Genomic DNA, 23,459 nt, shown 5'->3' with positions numbered 1-23,459 from the left:
CATGAGGCATTAACCTTGAGTTTGAAGAGTCCACAAGTAATTGGTGTTTACATGTGCTAGGGTTGGTTTCTAAACATTAATAAGGCAACTCGCAGTGACACATTAATCTGCTTTATAATGAATGAATGGCTGATTGATACTGCTAGGTACACTTAACCATGTAATAATTCAGGCTGACCTAACGTCTCCCAAACACCATCATAATAGTCTCACCATTCAAGATTTATTCTGCATACCCATATGCCTTGTCCTGATCGTTGTTGCTCACAATACATTTTTTTCATAGGCTAGAGAGTGGGAGCTCTTAGGTTTATAAAGACTTCTAGTGAGGCCCAGCCCATTGTCCGGTCTAACTTAAACATAGGCATGGTCAATTGACCAGCCTAGAGGGTAGGGAGTGGCCTGGCATGATGCTGGAGTGTGGCCCTAAATGATCCACTCCCAAGCTGGCTGAGGGTCCATTTGGTGACATACAGCATGATCAGACTGATCCACTAGGATGCAGGTATGTAATCAGTAGCACTGATTTTACATGATAAATGACTGCATATTTTCATATAATAATATAGTGGCTTTATTTTGGACAGATGGAGGACTCGACTGACTGGTGCTAGCAATCCGGTGCCGCACACAGTTATATATTATAGGGATCAGTTAGATCAGCAGCGCGATGATCAGATATTGTGGGTACCTTACGCATCAAAGATATTGGCCGCATTGTCCAAGATATGCTGATCAGATCAGCATGTATGGAGGACGCGCGCACCTCTCATTTGTTTCGACATCGTGGAGATTTATTGTCCGGAGCGCATGATGCGATAGTTTGGGATGCATCAGAGCGTCCCCCCAGCATGTGACACTCGAGACGCTCTCCACCGTTTCGATCGATGAGGGCGACATCATCATGATTGGGTTCGAGAGCATCGGGATTATATTGATGCATGGGAGCGACGGGAGGATTTGATTGTGGCTGGACCACCCATGCTTCCCATGATAGATTATTATGATCCATATCTGTAGTGGTACAGAGCATCACTAGGCGATTCATCTCGCCATTGATGAGTGAGCGTCTCGAGATGAGGTTCCATGCTTCGGGTGGCTTTATGGACATTGTGATAAATACATTTTACTTTTATCTCATTTTGTTATGTTGTTATTAATATACTTATGAATAATATTTATTTTTTATATATTTTTTTACAGTTTCAGAGGATCACGTCACTATATCATACAGCAAGGAGCGGATTCCATTCGGTCACTGTTGGATGCAAGGATCGAGTACTTGCCGATATTATGGACGGCCTTGTTGATACTATACGAGTTGTCTCAGAGGATAGACAACTTCAGACTGTGGCATCGACGGATGATCCGAGTACCTCTTCGTATGCCCAGCACACCTCATATCCTAGCTTCTCGGACTTCGACCACCCCGTAGACGACGCATCTCTATCACAGAGTGAGTGAGCCTCCACCTTCCTCCCCACCGATCGATATCACACCTGAGCCATCACATCAGTGGCCAGAGATGACACGCGTTTATGAGAGACGAACGCGCAGAAGACCCCAGTATCTTGATATATATACCTCTCGATAGTTGTGATATTTGTATATTTTTTTTACTAAAATAATTTTGTAATCAACTATTATTTTGAAATTAACGTTACAAACTTTTTATCCGAAAGCACACGTTACAATGCTAGTTGCAAAAAAAATTAATTATTGATCGTTTAGGATTGTCCAACATTTTTAATATATTATAATAATATAATAATATAATAATATAAAATATTAATATAATATTATAATATGATATCTATTATATTATTATAATGTATAACCAGTAAAATAATATCATATAATAACAAATTGATATAATACTGATTTGGCACAGACCTGCATTGGCACGGAGTAAATATTACTTTAGCACGGCACAAAGTAAATATAATCATGCACAAAATCTAACAGAGCAAATCAAATGTTATGTAAACCAAATCAAGAACTACTCTGTTTGATAAAACAAAAACTGCTACATTCAAGAACTGATCCATATTTATAGCTTAAAACAAAAACCGTTACATTCAAGAAAATATAGTACTAGATTCAAAAAAATACAGTACTACATTCAACAAAAATACAGTAATATATCATCACAACACAATATATAAAATCAAAAAATACTACATCATCACACCACACAACACATAAAACCATCATCACAATACACAACATATAAAATCAAAAAATACTACATCACACCACTCATCACATAAAACAGTAAAATAATATCATATATTATATTACATATGGCACTAAGAACATTATTTTTGGCACAGACTTGATTTGGCACGTTGTCACTGGCTCCATACAACATTAGTTGTCTGAACTTCATAATAGATACATAAAATCTAACAGCAAATCATAGTGTTCAGGGTTGTACAAGTGAACTTAAACCATTATTCTTTCATCCTTTGATACATACACAACAATTCAATATATAAACCAATATATAAACCACTCTAATATAGAAAATACAATGCTACATTATCACAACACAACATATAAAATCAAAATACTACATCACAACACAACACATAAAATCCGATAGTCTGATCCTTAGGATCAGACTGGACAGCAGGACGATAGCGACGGGTAGATGAAGATGGTCTAGAGGAGGATGGCTGACTAGGAAGAGACTAACTAGGAGGCTGACTGGAAGAAAGCTGACTGGAAGGAGGCTGACTGGATTGATTTGAGAGATTTGAAACAAGAATATTCATCTGTTGGCCGATCCGGGTAATCTTCTGCAAAACTGTAGCCAATCCAGTAGAAAAAATATTGTCTTTCTATCCCACTTGATTCTCTCTGGATCACAGTCTGGAGCACTCTAAGAGTGCAGATAACCTCGCCTAGCTGATGTTGCATAGCTGTATGAGGCGAACATCTTTCTAATTCCTCTATACGACAGAACAAATTACAAATATCCTGTCTTATGTCCTGCATTGCTGAAATAAGATTATCCAATTTTTGTTTGAACGAAGAACTATGTACGCCGTTAGGATCCATACGTGCAGTACTCTCTCCTAAAGATGAGAACTGAAGAATAGATACAACCTCTCGTGTGATTGCACTGACCATATCCGGAATCATCCTCACTTGATCAACAAGTTCCGTAGATCTATATCTGGAAGGTCCTGTTTCACTTCTATTAAATTGAGGTCTTTCTTCCTCAGCTTCCTCATGTTCTCTACTTCCATCCTTTCTGGTCCACTCACCATCATCAGTTTTAAACCAATGCATTCTGTGGAGGACTGCTTCATTGATTTTGCTACCTCTGCCTAATTTTGTTAATTGTTCACCCTGAATCCTTACTCCATAATGTTTAAATATATGGGTTAAAATCATGACATAAGGTAGGGATGTCTGTGCTCTACCCACCACTTATTGCATAGCTTTGATGATCATTCTTGAAAGATTGAGTGGGATGCATTGAACTATATGATACATAATTGCTAAATCTCTCTTTGTTACAATATCAAATCCTCATGCTTTAGGTTATATAATCCAGCAAACAATGATATGGAGGAGTCTCATTTCAATATTTAAGTGTCGTCCATAAATTTTGCGGAATTGACCATGATCCTCTACCCTAAGAACAGTTTCTATTCTTACACTTCTATCTCCTTTACTGCTCCGTAGGTCATCTACGGTTGGAAGTTTTAAAATTTATCCTAGTATTTCATCATCAAAATAAATTTCTTTTTCTTTCACTGAAGATGATACGGTATCTTCTTCAAATGAAATATTCTTATAAAATTCTCTAACTTCATAAACATTGGGGCTTCAGCTGTGCAGATGAATTCCCACCCCATAGCTCTAATCAAGTTTGCAATCTTGAATCTCTTTGAATCTAAAAAATTCATATCAACAATACGATCTGAGAGAATATTTTTATCACTTACTGGAGTTCTTGAAGGAGGTGATCTCGAAGGAGGTGATGAAGGTGGTGCTTCACTTGCTCTTCCCCTTCTGCTTTCACTTCTGGTACGTGATCTCGAAGATGAAGCTGGTGCTTCGCTTGCTCCTCTTTCCCTTCTGCTTTCACTTCTGGTTGCTCTTTGGTGTTGGGGAAGATGCATCTTTGAAGCCATAGGTTGGCCGAAGATGGAAAGAAAGCTTTTAGTTTGAGATTTAAGGTGTGAGTGGAGATGGAAGGTAGGGATTTTGATAGCAACGAAAGGAAAAGGAAAAGAAGATGAAGTCGATATTCAGAACTCGGTGCCCTGGGTCCAATAAATATAAAAACGATGGAACGAACCAATAAATGCAAGTGCTTACATTGAAACCATGGATGTACGCGCCTGCATCAGGGATGTAGGTGCCTACATGCGCCTCCTCACTTTTTCATGGCAAATTTTCGATCAAATTCAAATCAGCTCCAGCTCAAATCTTCAAATCAGCTCCTTCTATTTGATCAATCTTGACCAACATCTGCCCATTCAAATCTTCAAATCAGCTCCTATTTCATCCAAGTTCAAATCTTGACCAACATCTGCCCTGTTGGGTCACGGGTGCCTGTTGGATCACAAGCATCCGCTCAGGCATATGGACAAGAAGATCCAAAACACTAGGTACTGTTTATATGAAACACTGTGACTGGTATGGCAGATGTTGATTCTTCTTTAGATCGACTCAAGTACTTGGCGAGTCGTTGTTGAAGTCTAGACTAGGTTGGCTTGTTTGCTGATGAATCGACTCAATTGTGCAGGTCTATAGGTCTATAGATTTGTGTTGTGCCGACTCACTATGACGAGTCAAGTCGATTTTGCAGATGGAAAAATTGTAAAAGACTATTAGGCAGATTGATTAGATGATGCATTATTGGGCCGACAGCTTATAAGAACCCTATGAAAAAGCATATTCTAATGAAACTTGAACACAAAGCAAAGCATATTGGGCAATCAATGAAACAAACTGGTTCCAATCGGATGTTGCAGATGTTGCAACTAAATGAATTGGATGAATTGAGATGAGAGGTTTATGAAAATTCATGATTTATAAAGGAAAAATAAAACCCTTTCATGACTTCCTCCCATCGATCTCTGGCCAACATGAAAGTATGACTGATTTAGGTGCCCCTAGTTCAACTATCTTTGTGAAGTCAGTTTTGTGAAGTCAGTGGAAGGATTTATAGATCATAATAAGTCCAAGATGATCATTGGAGGCACCACACGCCTGGTGATCCAAGTTCAAATCAACTCATTCTAGGATCAAAGTTCAAATCTTAGCTCTTTCTACTTATCTACTTCTTTTCCATTATAGGCAGCACCACGAAGGCAAGATTCACTGTAATCTAACTGGCCTGTTGGATCACGGGCATCCTAAAATACTTCTGTTAGGTCACAGACATCCTAAAACATAGGGTGGTGCGAACACATAAAGTCGCCATATGGTAGGGCGATTTTGTGAGTCGCCTTGTGGAAGGGCGGCTTTATAAGTCGTCTTTTCATAGGGTGGCTCATAAAGTCGCCCTTCCAAATCACGACTTTCTCTTGACTGACTCACCCCCCTCCGACATGGTGTGAAGGTGGGCTAGATGGCACCTAAAGTCGCCCTATGATAGGACGACTTTCTTTTGAACAGTATTTTCGTAAATACTTTTTGAAGAACATTATTTTCGTAAATTATTTTAAAATTAACAGTAAATCGATAAACAAAATCCTTTTCTCCTATTTTTTTTCCCATGATTTCTCTTCTTTTCCCACCGTCACTACAACCATTGCTTGTCACCAATCAATCAGCCGTAACCACTAGCACCAGTAGCAACCACCACCAACCACTTTCCTTTTCCTAAGAGAGGCGACATGACCCTATTTCGCCAGATGTCTCTCATATTCTCTCTCATCTCTCATTTCTCTATCTTCCTCTCTCTTTTTTTTCTCTCATTATCTTTCAAGTTGGACTCTGACAGAAGGTCCCTCCACTATGATCTTGGTCAACCTTGGTAAAGCGGATATGAACCGCCTTGGTGGCCATGTGTCAGCTAAGGTTTACTATCTCGGTATAGGACGTCATAATAGTACCATCCTATTACAGTGTCGATACACGATTTGATACGGTATAAAATAGCATACCGATGTGAGATTGGTAGGATATGCCTCGTATAAGACAATACAATAGACCATGATGTCAACCCTCACCCTAGCCCTCATCAAGCAACAATGGACTCCACAATCATCAACCCCTATTGTGTTATCATTACTCCAGTCTGACTCTCGCCTTGCGACTTGACTGGCTGGATTACCTAGCCACCCGACTAGCCTTGTTCCTAGGGCTGGTAAAATGTGATCCAACTCATCAATCCGACTCGTGTTCGACTTACAACAAGCAAATTTGAATTTGGGCTAAATACGCTCGGGTTGTAAATGGATTGATTCGTTTAAAATGTTTAATAATCAGGTTGGGTTTAGGTTCCAGCCCCCTGACTCATTTAATAATTGAGTAGGGTCTTATTAAACAGGTTAGTGTGCTATATAAGTTATATAGGTTAACAAACTATATAGGCTAACAAGTTAATAGGTTAAGCAAATTACCTATTTATTAAATAGATTAAATGGGTCAGATTATATTACCTATTTAGTAACATGGTAGGTTCAAATTTCAAATTCTGACCTATTTAATAAACAAGTCATATTCAAGTTTCAGATTTTCTGACCCAACCCATATTTGATCCAACCTGTATATGACCTGACCTGAACCAACTACCACCCCAACTTGTTTGCTTCTTTTAATTCTTCCTCCTATTTGTCTAAAATTGTCATAATTATTGACTTGATTCTATATAGGGATGCAATTGTCTAGATAAGAAGTCCAGCAAGGGGGTATTAATATTACAAATATTGTCCTTAAATAAGAATTTTTAGGAAAGAAGTTATAGAAATTATTTGGATTTGTCTACGTTCTCACCTTAAGCAAAGATTTGCCTTTCTTAAGTTTTTCAATCGATTCATATAAATTTTTGACATCCAATAAATTATAATCAATTTACATGCAATTTATGAATTTTGTATTTTGAACAAAAACTAAATTTGTCATCCGGAAGTAATATTTTTATTAAAGAATGTTATGCATGTTGTTTATAGATTTTACATGGAATATACATATTTTGATTGGAATATGACATAATTATTATGTAAAAAGAGATTTAATATGTTTCTGATTTGCACTTCTAATCTATTTTATGGACCCCACTAGTGGAGGTTAAATGTTGCCTCTTTGATTGTTCCAAGATGTGATTAATATGGATCTACTCCATAATGATTAAGCATCGTGGACCTACTCTGTAGAGGTTAAGTGCGGTATTGTGGACCTATTCCACGAGGGGCTAAATGTGATACTATGGATCTACTCCACAAGGGTTAAGTGCAGTAAAACGGATCTATTCTGCAAGAGTTAAATGCAGTATTATGGGCCTTGCCAAGGATAATATAGTCATAGTTAAAAGACCATTCAGTAACATGATATTTTCAAACTAGACTTGTGAACATGAATAGTTGAGCAATGTTGGATATTTTGGATTCATTTATTACAACATAATGATTTTGTTAATATGCTTATTATCGATAAGAATATTTATATAATTTATTACATAAATTATCTAGTTAAGATATTCACTACTTACTGAATTGTTGAGCTTATCATTTGGTCTCTTCTTTCCTTAAGGATTTAGAGAATTAATCACTGACAGGTATTGCTAAGGGCATGTAATTAGAAGCAAGGATTGATCGTATTGATTTAGCTTAAATTAGCATTGCTTTCATTGTTCAATATTGAAAACATTTCATAGGTGTCTTATTTTGATTGGTGTTTGAAGAATAGTTGATCTAAGACTCATGTAAACAAAATTCTGGATACTACTTATTCTTGGATTTATTAATTATTTGAATTTGGATTTTAGATGCTTTGATTTTATTCTGTTGTGTTATTTATGATCTCATGATAGAAGCCATGCATGCTTGTGGGGAAAGTGCCCCATGAGTTTATGGTGGCTGTCATGTTTCTATCTCTTGATTTCATGATGGAGGAGCGACACTTCTCCAACTAATTGGTTTCATATCTCCTAAATAAAAGAGAGAAATATAAATCAAATTCCAGACACAGCCAACCTAACCATTGACAAATGGACGTCGGTTAATTTAAAGATTGCTGTAACAAGCACATCCATATCTCATTATCCATCAAACCCACTCTTTAAATTAAGTATTATCTACAATTAAAATCATTTCCATGTTTTTACATAATTTCAACTAATTAATGCCGAATTTCCTCAATTTGAAAATAAGATAAATTAACTACATCAGATTTATGAGTCAACATATATATAATTAATGCTAAGTAAGGAATAACATTGACATAGTATAATCTAGATGGGTACTCATGCGAAATTAATAATATAGAAATGTGAGGTCTTAGACTACATAAAATATTAATTTCACATAATTGGATAACAAGTTGTGAATATTCCTCATTATTCCTTGATTCTAATTACCATAATTCAATTATACCCAGTATGCGTCTCTGTTCTTCTTAAATAGACAAAGCCTGATATCTCATACTAAAGTGATCATTGTCATATGCCTCTCAATGAGTATTAAGGCAAAAGAATGGTTTCAAGTAATATTTGGAAAAATGACTTAGACAATGCTAGTTTCATTAGCATCCACCAACCAATAAATGTGGTCCCATACTCATGTGAGTCACATTCTGTGAATGAGTTTACATAAGTTATCAATGTTCTTTATTCACATATGGTCAACAGTAATTTGGAGCTGATCCCATCTGACATCCCTAGCTATCTCCCAAAACCATGTATTTGATTTCACAAGCATGTAAAGAATAGAGCACAAATAACGTGTAAAAAAATTCTTGCAAGGCCACAGAAATAATAATAAATTTCCAATATACCATAACTTAGGACCCTTTTCCAGCTCATCTCCAACCATTGTGTATGTGTGAAATAATAATAAAAAAAAAAGGAATGAGACAAATAGACAAATATCTAGAAAAGCTTGAAAGGTCATTGAAAACATTAATCAAGTTCAAAATCTTTGCATCCCTCATCTATTGCCGTTCTCATCATTCGTATTCCATTCAATCAGAAGATAGACATGCCAAATTTTATTGAAGCCTTTGATGGATTCTAGATTTATTTCTAGGGTTTTCAAAGAAACCTACAAGCATATTTCATGTACGGGCGCATGATCAAGAATTCAAGATGATAGATCACATAATATAAGCTTATATACATTACTAATAAGACATCCAAAATTGCAGTCCTTGTGTATTCCCCCTTGTGCATTGGTCGTCCCATATTAATGCCAGTAAGCCATGCTCCTATCTTCCAATGTTAGGTTCTAATGTATCTACTATTACGAACTAGATCTCAACTCGTGTTTCATGGACACTTTATTTTTAAGCTGCCTAGAGGTGTTGATATTGTTGGACACTTAGACACGGTAGGATATGACATGATAAAATGGGACACTCCACTTTGAAGGGTCCGACAAACATCAACAAAAAGCATCCGACACTTGGCAATTTTTTTAGTTGAAGTCAAGGGTTTTTAAGTGTCAGTAGGATGGTGGGGCATCCCACTATCCCGTCTTGTTCCTATAAGAAAATAGGATCAAGATAGGATCGAGACTTTGAAACTCATCCATGCGGGGAGACAAAAAAAAAGAGGAAAGAAAGAAAGGAAAGATGAAGAAAAAGAAAAAGTGAGAGGAAAGAAGAAAACGGAAAGAATGAAAGGAAGAAAGAAGAAAATGAAAGGAAGGAAAAAAAAAAGGAAGGAAAGAGAAAAAAGAAGAAAAAGGAAAAAATAAATAAAAGAAGGCATAAGAAAAAGAAAGAAAAAGGAAAGAAAGAAAGGAAGGTACAAGAAAAAGAAAGAAAGAAGAAAAAGAAATAAAAAAATAAAGAAAGAAAAGAAAGAAAAGGAGAGAGAGATGAAGAATATCTACTAGGACGCATGATCGAAACTGCCGCCACGACAGGTTAGGATAGTAGGGCATTCTATTCCATGGAGAAACTGGGACACCTGCATCCCATGGGATTTAAAATCTTAGCCGAAGTGTTACATACTCATATTGGAAAACTTTTAGTTTTCGGTGTTGGACACTTTTAGATGTGCCCTTTTTTTTTTGGGTGCTTCAAGTAAACTATTCTTATATATTTAATACAAAGTTAACAAGATTGTACAAATACTTTAAGCAAAATATCATTGTATTTTAAAAATAAATATATCGTAGTTATCAATCAGAGTATTTCAAAACATCTTAAATGTGCCAAGCAAATAAGTTAAACAACTCACAAACTCATGACTATTTCTTTTTTTTTTTTTTGTTAAATAGCTCATGATTCTTTTTTTTTTTTTTTGAATAAGCATCAAAAGACTACAAACACATACATATGTACGTACATCCACACACATACACAAACATATAGACACACACATATAAGTACATATGTACATGGTACATCCATGCATGCATTCATGTATGTATTGTGTCTCAATGCCCAGATTTTTGGAGGCTGCCATGTCCAACAATTGAGGACACTTGGACATTTGGCACCTACACTAATTTTCTAGGTGACATTATTCTTAACTGCTGTTGCATGAATACCTTAATCTTGTCTCTCGGCTTGGCTTTTCTTGCCAAAGTTGTATAACAAACAAATGTCTTGTTTTTTGATGAACAAAGATCTAAATGCCACAAATATTCCGATGTAACAATGATTATATTATCAGACAAAAAAAATATTTAGCTGATAAGCAGCACATACCTCGATTGCCGAACCAATCACCTGAATAAGTCGGTCAAACACACTTGTTTTTTCTGCTTCAAAGGACTTCCAATGAAGAAGACATTGGTATATTGTTAACGCAGCCACTGGCTTTCCTTGACTAAATCCAATATTTTGAACTACACAATTGATAAGGACATCAACACATTCCTGCATGAGAATAAAATTTTGGCATCAAAATTGCTCATTTTATATTGACAAACTAATGCGCTGCAATTAAAAGTTTATTTCATTTGGAAAATAACCAGCGTATATACATGCTGTCTCTCAATATAAGATCTCCTAAGCTTAGGATCAGAGTTGGCATAATCCTTAACAGCTGGAGGTGCACTTTGAGGTTCCTGCCAAAAATTGATGATGATGATGGTGATAAAAGAGCAAAATAACAATAGAAAAATGAGGAAAACATCTTCCTAGATATACATTCCAGACCTTAGGCTCTTCAATATCATGACGACCGTTACCCAAGTGCTGCAAGTCCAAAAAAAAATGTACATAACAAACAAAGGAAAATAGAACTTAAAGAAAGAAAAGTATGTTATCAATAATTTAGAATCCACAAGTACATGTTTTGATGGTGTTGTAGGGATTGATAGATGTTCAGATATCTGTTTTACGGGTGAATTCAACAAGCCCTGCTGACGTAGAACTTGGTTCTCAGATTCCATGTTAGACAGCTTCTCTTGAAGCCTGCTTCAAGAAAATACACACTCAACTATCCAAAATTGGTGGATCGCATTTTGATCAAAGACGTTGTAATGACTACCCTCCAATCATATAAAAATATTGATATTCTGAAATACAGTTGCGAAATTACAAGAACCTTTGCATTGAATTGTTTAGTTCAATTATCTTTGACCCTGCCTCCATAGCTTTATTCAGTCTTTCCTCGCTAATTCTCCTTGTTTCTTCATACTTTTTCTCAGTTTCTTGAATCCTTGTTTCAAGAGAACTCACCAAAGCCTGCAAATTATAGTAGGACATTTGGTGAGGGAAAAATAACTTAATGACAATAACACTTACAAAAGAGAGAGGAAAAATACCAATGCAAAAGAAGAAAGACCAGCACTGTTACCCGCATTGCTGAAAACTCTACCCCAATACAACCTAGCAGTACTCACTCAGAGATTCATAACCCATACACGTGAAAGACAGAACCAAGACTATTGAAAACCCATACCCTCCCACACAAGTAAAACAACCCCAGATAAGAAATATGAGAGAGAGTAAGAGAGAGAGAAAGCAGCACTGAAAACCCCAGCACCAAAAAATTCACTCCCATACAAGAGAGCTGTATCCAATTTCAAATTTATTTGACTTTTATAATGAAGACAATGTCAAAATTACCAAGGAAGGCTACTAAATACACAGTTGCTACATAAATAAGGGTGCCTAACTTTTTAGGTGGCTTCCATTTAAACATCCATTTAGATGTGTACCATTACCCATCACCACTCCATTCTCTGCTCGGTTCCCTCGTCCTATGTGGCAGTTTGGATGGTGCAACACAAGCAGATAAGTTTGAGTTGGAACTAAGGATTCCAAAAATGCCACATCAGCACATATTGATCACCACAGCAGCGTAGGAGAATGAAGCAACAATGTTCAGCATTTTTCTCATTAGATATTTAAGTGGCTATCTAATCCAATCAAATTGCCCAAAAGGAGAATGTTAACAGATTCATCATGCACATGCATTAATGTGATTGCCCCCATCATTCAATAACAACATGTTTCACTCTTATTGGATTTAACTAGAGTTTAATCATGCCATTTCGGTTACCAATTAAATTTGGCCCCACAAAATCTCCTCATATCTCTCCATCTAATTCACCTGCCCAGCACTCCCCTCCCCCCCCCCCCCCTGCAGCCGCACCCCCCCCAAGCTGTTCCTTATTTAGCACACATGGTAGATTAAGATTTAGTTTACTGGAGCATTGATGGATGACAATGATTCAGTTTGGTACTTCTATCCATCTTTATTTCCTTTCAACATACAGCCAAAACCTATAACATGCCACATAAACTTATATTTCCTTTCTATCCCAGAACTCCATCATCATCATGTCATCGCTGTTGTTATCATTATTATCATATTGACTTCTGATTCTGCATTTTTGTCCCCACATTGTACTTATTTTTCTCACCTATGACCCTAAGCCACAATAGTATCATCACCGATTTTGTTAAAAAATAGATTCCAAATCGACACCACATTGTTAACAGCAACAATTCAGACATACATGCTGGTCTCCTGCCATCACAGCACTGACTGCACCATGCCGAAGCAATAGAGAAACGTACAGATTACATATATTTATCCTTTGTTTTTCATCAAAATTGTGAAAATAGAATTCATAGGTCTCATGCAACCCAGGCAGGTTGCTGATACTGGCCTGTCTTATATATGACTATCTATTATACAGAAGACCACAGAGCATGTTTATGTACATATGTGTATGTACACACTCTAACTTCCAAAACATTTAAAATAATCCACAAATGCACTAAACTTTTTTGAAACATAAAGATCAGAAAACACAGATAATTGTTTCACTGCTAGCACTGGCATGGCAGAGAGAGAGTGAGAGAGAGAGAGAGAGAGCGGGAAAAGATCCATTAATTTATGTGAGACTCACCTTCAATTTCTTATTTTCAGCAGCAAGCTTATCCATAAGAGCTGTATCAATAACCGGAACCTCTCTTATGACAGAAGGTTTCTCAGCAGCTTTTTTGGCAGCTTCCTGTTCCTTTATCAACATGGCTTTAGTCTCTTTGAATTGCACTTGCATTTCCTGCAAGGCTAATTGCAATTTTGCATTTTCTTGCATTTTTGCTTCTTCCATGTCAGCCTACAAGAAGATGAATGTATTAACTGTCACAAAAGACGATATCAGCAGTGAGCAACATCCAGGTGACTGCTATAAAGACCAACACTACTCATGATTCACGAATCACAAAGAGAAGCCAGTCAGTCATTTGAATGTTCCTATCAAGTCAGGCAATCAAAATCCTACCCTGTGCTTTGATCATCAGATTTTCCAGAGACAGCAAACTTTCAGACAGTTTTCGGCATCAATAAAAATAACATCTAGCTGGCAGATATTCTGTCTTGACTATAGACCATGTAATTATGCAAAAATCCACAAAAGTAAAACAAGCACACATCTTTTAAGGAGGAGATGTTTCAGATTTAGCATTCAGTGTTACATATCAATTGAACTATACAAAACCGCTTCCAGAAAACCGTTGCTTTATCACTCATATTTTTCTTTTTCAACAAAATATAACAAGACTAATTTCCAGTTTCATAAAGAATTGTTCCAATAACAGGTAATCCATGTTATCCCATCAAAACTATTCCCAAACTACAGAATCCAGCTAAATGCCAAGTACTGCAGGAAATAAAAACTGAAAAGAAAAAAGAGTTTCTCAAGATATCCACCTAAATCTGATGAAAACAGAAATGAATGAGGCATGGACTGACCCAGAACAACTAATCAATTTTCAATTATGGAAGATGGAATAGCATTTAATGCCAGAATTAGGTCAGAAAATGAAGTTTCACACATATTTTGTACAACACTGATTGAAAATTTTACTATCAGTTCTCCAACCAATGCCATCTCGATATAAAATTTGTGAATAGGGCAATAGCCCAGTGGTTGCAACACATTCAAATGGAGGAGCTTCCCATTTTGAAAATTGGGAGGTGTTTCTCAAATAGCTGGACTGCTAGGTGGACTTTCCCTTTCCCTCCCAAAAGGGAAAAATGTTAACATAAAACTTCAATTAACTGTCTAGAACTTGTACACAAAAAGCTAAAGAAATAATTAACAGAATGAACAAGATTAAGCAGTGGTGCATATATTTACCCTCATGCGTCTCTCCAGTTGTAGCCTCCAAGTTAGTTCCTCAACTTGTTTCTCTAACTTATTTTTGGCAGCTTGTAGAGCACCAGTTTCTTTTGCAGCCTGATAAAAAGGACAGGTAATCAACCAAGAAATATTTTATCAAATTTTGATCATTTTACCATATATTCCATTAGAACCATGATATCATTATGACCAAAGATCATGTTCACGACATCCTGTCATAAGCAGCTTCTACTTATAATTTCAACAATAAAAATAAAATACTAATAATCACTAGAATGTGTTTCTTAATCTTAGATGATTGCATATGAAGATTTTTCCAGACTGTAATCAAGTGAAATAAAGTGAAACTATGTCATTCTAAATATATATATTGCTAAAATGGAACTTAGGAGGTATTATCTTATAGAAACTGAAATTAGTGTCTCATTGTCATGCTAATGTGAGTACAACTATTTGTACAAGTGCATTACAGGCACAAGAATTGGATCAAAGAACAATCCAAGAAAAATAACCAACGGTTAAGTACAGAAATTTTTAATTGACTATAAAATATTGAAATCACGTTAAAAAAAATTAAGCTAATAATTGAAGTGTTCAAACAAAGAATGCAATGTTGCAAGAAGCAATGAAATTAACAATGTTAAAAAGAACTAATGAACAGTGATGCCAAATCTTATGATCTTAAACAGTGATGTCATCATTATCATTATCCACATACTTGCTAAAACTCAATAAGAATGCATGAGAAAAATGTTTTCCCAAATTTAGATCCATAAGATGAACAAACAAATGCTGACCATCTTAAGCTTGCGGAGTTCTCTTCTAGCAAGTCTTCCTCTCCAAGCACATTGAGTTGTGATTGCCGCCTTCTTTATCCTTGAATAATGTAACTGTGCCAAGTATCGGCGACAATGACTCTGAAAAAGACATACATTTAATCATAATGGATGATGGGAGGCAGAAGATAATTATATTGTTTAGCAATCAGAAGGGATAACTTTACATATAGTAAACAACACATTTCAAATGATACATAATATTGAAGAAAAATTGAAGATCCAATAATGCATGCATCCAATAAAAGTTTGTATCTACATGATTAAACTAAAATGTTTGAACATAATGCAAGTGTAACTGACAACTGAATAGCAAAAGGCATAATGTACCAATTTTGTGTGTTAGATCCAACTCTCAGTAACTTTATTCCCTCTTGTCTTATTAGCATGACGATCAAATCAAAGTGCTGGAAAACCATAAAAGTCAGGTGTATTTTGTATGAAAATAATTTGATAGATCATACAGATTACGGGTATAAACAGAAAAATAGCAATATTCTTAACTTATACAGGTTTTTCATCTTTCTGTACGAGTAGAACAAAAACAACAAGAATTGTATTATTAATCTTCCAAAAATAGACAAAACTGCATTTGGATAATGGTTCATTTTTACCTGAATAATAATTGCAGCTCTTGTTTGCCGCCTGAAATGAAGTTCCTTGCGAGCAGCCATCCCACGTAAACCACCCTGAATGGCAATTGATGCAGAAGACAGTTCTTGGTATGCTTTCCTTGCAAGATACATACGAAAATATGTCTGGATTCTCAATGAAGCAGCTTGTCTACGCATGTTTTCATAAAGATGTCGTCCAATTTGTCCTTCAATAGCAATAAGACTAAAATTAATTCCATTGGTTCAAAATAATAATATTTCTGCACTAGGTGGCAAATCTGTGCCGACAAACTCCAGGAATTTTCTGAAGAATTAACTGGAACGGACAGATCAGAGGATATTTATTACCTCTGCATACAGCCTGAAGCTGTATAGCTGCTTTGCGGAATAATATGAAACTTTTACGAGCCAGATATGAACGAACTTTCCTTTGAATTTTGCTGGCAGATCGTCCTAAAACAGCATTCCTCCGAGCATCTAATTCAGCCATCTGACCAGCTCGAAGGAACACTTTCGTTTTCCCTATCTGAAAGTTTGAAATTGGTAAGCAAGACAACAGACTGAGTGCATAAAATTTGTAAAGAAACAGCTCTGCTACAATCAAAAGATAGCCCTAATGTGGTGACTTAACTTTACAGTTTGCCTTCAAAGGACTACTCATGTTGAGACATTCTCCATATCAAGGATAAACAGATATTAGCAGAAGAGTTAAGAATAAACTTCTTTTAAATTTTCTGAAGAAGAGTTTCATGAATTTTGTGTTTATCTTCTGTGGAAAATTGTTAGAGCATAAATGGTGAGAAAGGGTATAAGAGATAGGATGAAGGTTGAGCATTTTGCCCATTTCTGATAGATGTTAATAAGCCATCTGGACTTTAAACCAGGTTTACAATTAACAAATAAAAAGGATCATCTATAATTTTCTTGTTGTGATTTCTTTCTTTTTGAGAATAGGAGTGAGTCCCCTCCGGGAAGTCCCACCCATATATTAAGTACCTGGGCTGTTATGATACTCAAACCCCAGATTTTCACTCTCTCATTGTGCATTTTTGCTTTTATAAAATCAGCAGCTCATTTTTTAATTAATGTCCAGTCCACAATAGATCAGATGAATGGATCAGATGATTCACATCAAATGGCTTCCCTAGTTCTCTCTTCCTCCTTTTCTATTATTTCGATACTATATATGTCTAGTATCATAAAAGGTGAGATCCATCCTCTTCAAGTTGTCCTTTTCTTTCATTCAATTATTGAAGCCCCAGTTGTTCTCTATGCTGATTCAGGCACAAGGTTCATCAGTAGAAGGTCAATGTTGGAATTCTTTGTTTTTCAGCATACCGTGTTACATGAATTCAGCTACATGTAACGGCTGCAGAAGTGTATCTAACCACTGGAGTGTTTCTATATCTCAGGATTTTTCCTATAGAACCTCATCCAAGTGTCATACCAATGTCAATGTTAAATTGTCTTACCAATTTTGATTTTCAGAATTTCTAGATTTCATTTTTTTTTGAAAAAATATCAATAATAAATATTAAATTAAATCTTAAAGAATTTGGAGCGAGTGTATATATCTATTATCCAATATATTTGGCATGCATTTCAGTAACTATCCAAATTAATCCTATCAATTATAATTATTTACAATAATTGGTTAGATGTTGAAAAATACATAAAATATACCTTATGCATAAAATATAATTATTATTTCAAAAGAGAGTTCTCTTGAAAGTAACAAGCCTAGTTTGAAATCCACTTTGCCAATGTACCAGCCAAGGCCAATGTTTTAAAAATGCGCTTGTGTATGTAGGCAGTCAAGGGACTACATGGAGCATATGATGTTTGTGGGCAGCATATGTGGTTGCATATATTGTTATTATTTTGCTATTCATCCCCAAGATACTGAATTAGTTAGTAATAAAAAGAATAGCACTACAACAATGTGACAGAAAAACATAGATCTTGGATCCCCATTCCCTATTTTCTCCTTTGCACTTTTATCATTCCACCGTGCCTTCTTACACATTTTCAAATTTACAAGAAACTTCTTTATATATAGAAGTAGCACACATTCTGTGTGAGCTTGTTGAATTTGTGGCCAACTAAAATAGGCATGAGCCTAAGACACATGGAAATGGATCTTGAACCTTCCAAAGAAATGTTGACTCCCATATTTACCTGATAGCCTTTAAGATTCACCTTCTCTAGCAACCTCTTTGTAGCAGTGATCTCATCACAACTACCAAAAACAAAAAAGAGTAAATAAATAAATATGTGCTAGCAGTTTATACTCAAGATGCATGGAAATATGTCTCAAGTACTCTGGTAGCTACCTTCCATCCAAAACTTCTGGTCCAAGAATGCCAAAACGATCTACAAATTCATCAAATGTACGTCGTGTTGGATATCCAGCACAACTTATTCTAATAGCCTCCAGCACCCCCTATACCAAAGAAAATTACAACACAATTATCAACTGGTGCGGGTATCATTACTTAAGCAGAGAATATATGAAGTAGAAAAGGAAGGGCCTTAAATTACCCCACATCGTAGCTGCTGCAGAACATTAATATTCTCAAAAATTGCCGGCTTAAGAAGATTATTAGGTTTAACACAGCGGATGTAGTGAGGCTCGGTAGCATTCAGAGTTTCTAGCAGAGCGTGCAGTTGTTGCTGCAAGGTTGGAGATACAGTGACACTCAACAAATGGATTTTCTGTGATAACTTGGGGCACTTAAGTATGAAGTGCACATCAAATAAGATATATTATAGCTGTACCTTAAACCTTGAGCCTATCGATGAAAATTTTGAAGATTTAGATGAGTCATCAGAGAGAGGTGGAAATAGACCCGAAACAAAGGGGCACTTAGAAGCACTCAGGAGTGATTGATGCTCAGCAACAACATAATCTTTGTTCTTGTCTAAGAATAACTGTGTCTGATAAGTGACCTGAAAGATGAAAAGAGGATTTTCCTTATTATATACTTATACATCCAGATAGTAAACATGGGGCCAAAAGAAACAAGGAGGTACTTACATCACCAGCATAATGACGAATGGTAAAGTCAGAGCGAGCTAGTTTGGGCTTGCTAAAGCGCTGATGATTTTTAAAAGTCTGGTAGAGCTTCTGAGCAAATGTTTCATGGGTTGATCTTGGCAACATGCTTGAAGAAAAAAAGGATCCAGTTGTCTCAGCATCTTAGTATATTAAGTTTTATTGAAATTTTTTTCTAAGCGAAAGAATTACAATAGTATTCTCATATATACCAAGCTTCATCCAGAAGAGCAATGATCCCGCCAGGTTTCTGAAAGTCAAAATGAAAAATTACAACATAAGAGCCCGAGAAAGTGATAATTGCATGCATAAATTCAATGAATCCAGTTAGATGATCATCTTAACAAATGATCCTCTTGTAAAGAAGTGTGTCAGGAATGCACAGGTAGATGGTCCTCTTAACAAACAGCACATAGCGAGGTGCACATCAATGCAGATAAACTTTAGGAAAAAAAAACCTTCATAGATTGCCTTTTAACAGAACCATGATAATATCCAAAAATATGTGATAGTTTTTGCGGAAACGTTTTCAACATTGCAATAGAATTTAATAAAAAAAGGTGACATGACTACAAAATAAACAGAAATACTTTTAACCATGCCTCCCCTTTCACAGAAATTTTTCATATTTATCCTCAAAGACAAAAGTAAAAAACTGGTAAAACTGATAAGACTAGCACTACTCATGCTACTCTAACTTCAAAAGGCAGAAATTTGCCATTTACAGTCAAATAATCCATTTTTTAAACCATCAAAAAGAAAAAAAAAATCAGATCACAGTCATGTGATCATGGTGTCCTAACACTCAGGGGACCAAAGTACTTCATGAATGGTAATAACAAATAAAGCAACTCTTCTTCAGAAGTTGTCTACTGTTTCAGCACTTGCATGTAGCTCCTAAAAATAATAATTCGTGAACACATTCCAAAAGGCATGATACCTGATAGATATCAGCAGAGATGTAGACAATAATATTAAGGAAAAACCATGTGATGATGCTCCCCGAAAGAAGCCCCCGGTGAAAAAATAGAAAGCAAGACTTGAAGCAGTAGGCAAAACATTCAGCCAAAACACTTCGGAAGAATTAGCTTCAGAAATGAACCGATTGTGAATTGTGATCTCTAAAACTTATTGATAGGCTAAAGAAGTTATATCCACAGACATGCATTTCAAAATATATATTCATTTTTTTGAAATGTTATGACAGTTCTTAACAAAGATTTTCCTTGCTCTAATACTTTCTGCTTCCTATCTTTTAGCAGTATAACATGGTAAGAGAAGATCAATACACAAAAGCATGCTCAATATGTGATTCAAGACAAATTAAACCATTGAGGCACAAAGCTTCCAGAACAAACTTAGTCAGCATTGATTATTGTCTAGAGTTGCGAAACAATGGATGTTGTGCTTCTTAAAAATTTGGAATTTAACATCTAATATGCTTTTGGTGGGAGATCTGAAAAGCAAAATAGAATAAGATCTTTGAGAAGTCTCCTATCTATTCGACAGATCTCCATCTTACATCTCAATATATGACAAATTGTTATGTCATGTAGAAGAATCAATTCCTGCTTACCTTCATTTTAGCTATGCTTTCAATATGCTTTAGATTTTATTTGAAATTTTTCCATGAAATAAAACCTTATGTCCTCCATCATGGGCTAATCCTTTTCCAAGAATGGATGGTATCAATTGTTTTAGTGTGCTTAAGTACATGACAGGCTATCAATTGCAACAGTGTGCTTAAATATGACAGGCTACGTAAATTAAAAATCCACGTCATTTATCAAAGACTACTTATCTTAAAACTAGTATAGATTGAAATTCAATGAGTTTAGATATATAGTTCCAAGCAAAACATTATAGCATACCCTTACACCAACATTTGCCGACCTGTCCCGAACCGGATGGTTCAAGCCGTGCCGAACCATACTGGCAGAAAACCGGTCCGATTCTGTGTAGAAAACGGCACAGTGGCCGTCTCAGAGGAAGGAAGAAGAAAAAGAGGAAGAGAGAGAGAGGAGGAGAGGGCCTCCAGTGGCCCGAGGCCGCATCGAGGGGCTGGAAGGCATCCGAGGCTGGAGGAGAGTGGAGGCCCTCCTCTTCCTCGGCCACCCTCAAGGTTTCGCACAGGAGGAGGCCGGAGGCCCTTCTCCGATCTCGGCCGCCCTTGGGCCCCTCGGTGTGACCTCGAACGGCCTCCGACGGCCGTCGGAGGCCCTCTCCTCCGCTTTCTCTCCTTCTCTACCCCCTCTCTCTCTCCCTCTCTTTCTTTTCCCTCTCCCCTTCTCTGCCCTCGGTTCGGCCCGGTATGAAATAATATGGAACCATACCGAATCGTACCACCGGCCGGCAGGCATGGGCTCCTGTTCCGATTCGGCGGTCCTTGCTTACAACTGTTGATTTTTGCACCCACTTGATGCATAGGATAGAGATATAGATTAATATCAACAGAGTGGATCTTTAATTAGCATGCCCCTTCATTATTTTAAGAATTATTAACACTTCTACCAAAGATTTGATGTTTAATATGTTGTCCAATTCTTTGTATTTCTATTCTAATTGGTCTAGTACCGCTTGTGTTATTAAATTGCTTTTGAGGAAGAAAAAATATGGTAGTGAGCTTGGCAGTGCATAAAGAACATCAAAGAAATCCTTGAAATTCTTCAAATGCTCATTAGCCGGGCATTGTGAAACCCAACACAACTATTATATGATATAACCTAGTTACCAAAGGATCACTGCAAAATATTAATTTTTTGATGTATGTGATATTGTAATGAAGTTGTCAAAATGAACCTTCTCAATAAGATCAAGAACATCTTGGTTGTCTATGAACTCAATATAACTCCAGTTGATTTCTTCTTTTGTATATTCTTCCTGCTCCATTTTAAAAACATGCTGTTCAAAGAAACAGAACCAGAAATTATTTTAGTGAGTAAATAAAACAAATTTATATTCTGAATATATAGAAGCCTATCCAATAGGGAACTAAAGTCTGCAAAGAGAATCTTCCATACTCAAACCTGATTAAAATGTTGCTGCAGTTTTTCATTTGTGAGATTGATACAAAATTGCTCAAAGCTGCAAACAATGAATGTATTAGAGCCTTAAACAGGAACAATTGAAGTGAGATATTTATGTCAAAAAAAAAAAACGAGCGACAACAAGAGAAAACAATGCCATGATTATCAAACACTAATTGCAAGAGTATGACAATTGAGGAAATCAGCCTAGGGAGATGATCCTAGAATGGTCAACATAGATGAAGGGCTACAAGGGTTTGTATCACCATCACCCACTTTTAAATGTATTAAGGCTGGGTTGCATGACCCTCTGTATGTAATATAAACATTGTTAAAACTGCTATCAGAATACACATATCTATTGGTCAGAAGATGAGAGCTTGTGTGCTTAACGAGGTATGACTTATGCAAAGAAGGCTCCGGTGAAAACCAAGATACTTGGATCATCCAACTAACACATATCCATTTTCTCAACCAGTCGCTAGATACTGCTTTATATTTAATATAGAGATAATAACATTAGTGAAGATGAGTTTTTTAATCCATCTTATTTGCTTCATTAACCTGGTCAGAAGATGAAAATCATAATCTCAATCCTTTAGGAACTTGATCCATCATCTGTTTAATACACATCCGAGCAGCAAGACACTATCATTTTTACGTTGGATCCTTATACAAGTTTACCAAGCTTGATCCCTTTTTGAATTTTGAACAAGTTTGTCTGCCTATCAGTTACAACTTATGTTGATTTGTATAAGATTTTGTTTGTCAAGACTTCAACATTTCTATTGCAATACACCTCAGATATAAAAAGAGTAAGTTGTTTTACATGGTAGAACACATACTCCTGCACCAGTAGTGATATTTAACAATTTGTTTTCTTCCAATGGTGGACATTACAACTTAAGTCTCTGTGTCTATATGTTTAACCTTAGTTCTTGTCTTTGTATAACACTAGATGAAGTTGAAAACTTCATAGCTCCAACTCAATGAATTGACTTACAGACTTGGTAAATCACTCTTTTGACCATATATAGACACTCATTTTTTTTTCTCCATATTTTGATGAATCACCTAAACTAAAGAGCCTCCATTGTGAACCTTCTTGGTAAAAACCAAATGGTCCATTATGATTGGTCATTGCCTCCATCCGTATTCTGTCACCCTTTCCCACAGCTCACGGTGTG

General features: G+C 36.1%; 1 protein-coding gene across 2 annotated transcripts in view; it reads right to left on the bottom strand.

The window, feature by feature from the left end:
• LOC105043147 (myosin-6) overlaps positions 1-23,459 on the bottom strand; it is a 42,850-nt gene that overhangs the window by 8,481 nt on the left and 10,910 nt on the right. Inside the window, exons 12-29 of one of the 2 annotated variants that reach the window (XM_019850083.3) lie at positions 22,273-22,330; positions 22,046-22,147; positions 19,459-19,496; positions 19,229-19,355; positions 18,970-19,140; positions 18,733-18,864; positions 18,525-18,634; positions 18,370-18,430; positions 16,540-16,717; positions 16,192-16,397; positions 15,539-15,658; positions 14,739-14,837; positions 13,503-13,715; positions 11,687-11,826; positions 11,430-11,553; positions 11,296-11,334; positions 11,121-11,204; positions 10,843-11,013 (exon numbers count right to left, since the gene is read on the bottom strand). In XM_019850083.3, coding sequence (XP_019705642.1) covers positions 10,843-11,013; positions 11,121-11,204; positions 11,296-11,334; positions 11,430-11,553; positions 11,687-11,826; positions 13,503-13,715; positions 14,739-14,837; positions 15,539-15,658; positions 16,192-16,397; positions 16,540-16,717; positions 18,370-18,430; positions 18,525-18,634; positions 18,733-18,864; positions 18,970-19,140; positions 19,229-19,355; positions 19,459-19,496; positions 22,046-22,147; positions 22,273-22,330 — 2,173 coding nt within the window. Of the gene's footprint in view, positions 1-10,842; positions 11,014-11,108; positions 11,205-11,295; positions 11,335-11,429; positions 11,554-11,686; positions 11,827-13,502; positions 13,716-14,738; positions 14,838-15,538; positions 15,659-16,191; positions 16,398-16,539; positions 16,718-18,369; positions 18,431-18,524; positions 18,635-18,732; positions 18,865-18,969; positions 19,141-19,228; positions 19,356-19,458; positions 19,497-22,045; positions 22,148-22,272; positions 22,331-23,459 lie in introns of both variants that reach the window. The other variant, XM_010920565.4, reaches the window with a different exon arrangement.

This window comes from Elaeis guineensis, chromosome 4 (genome assembly GCF_000442705.2).
Source record: "Elaeis guineensis isolate ETL-2024a chromosome 4, EG11, whole genome shotgun sequence".
Lineage (NCBI taxonomy): Eukaryota > Viridiplantae > Streptophyta > Magnoliopsida > Arecales > Arecaceae > Elaeis > Elaeis guineensis.
The sequence above is the reverse complement of the archived record's forward strand: the minus strand, read 5'-3'. Positions and strand labels throughout refer to the sequence as shown.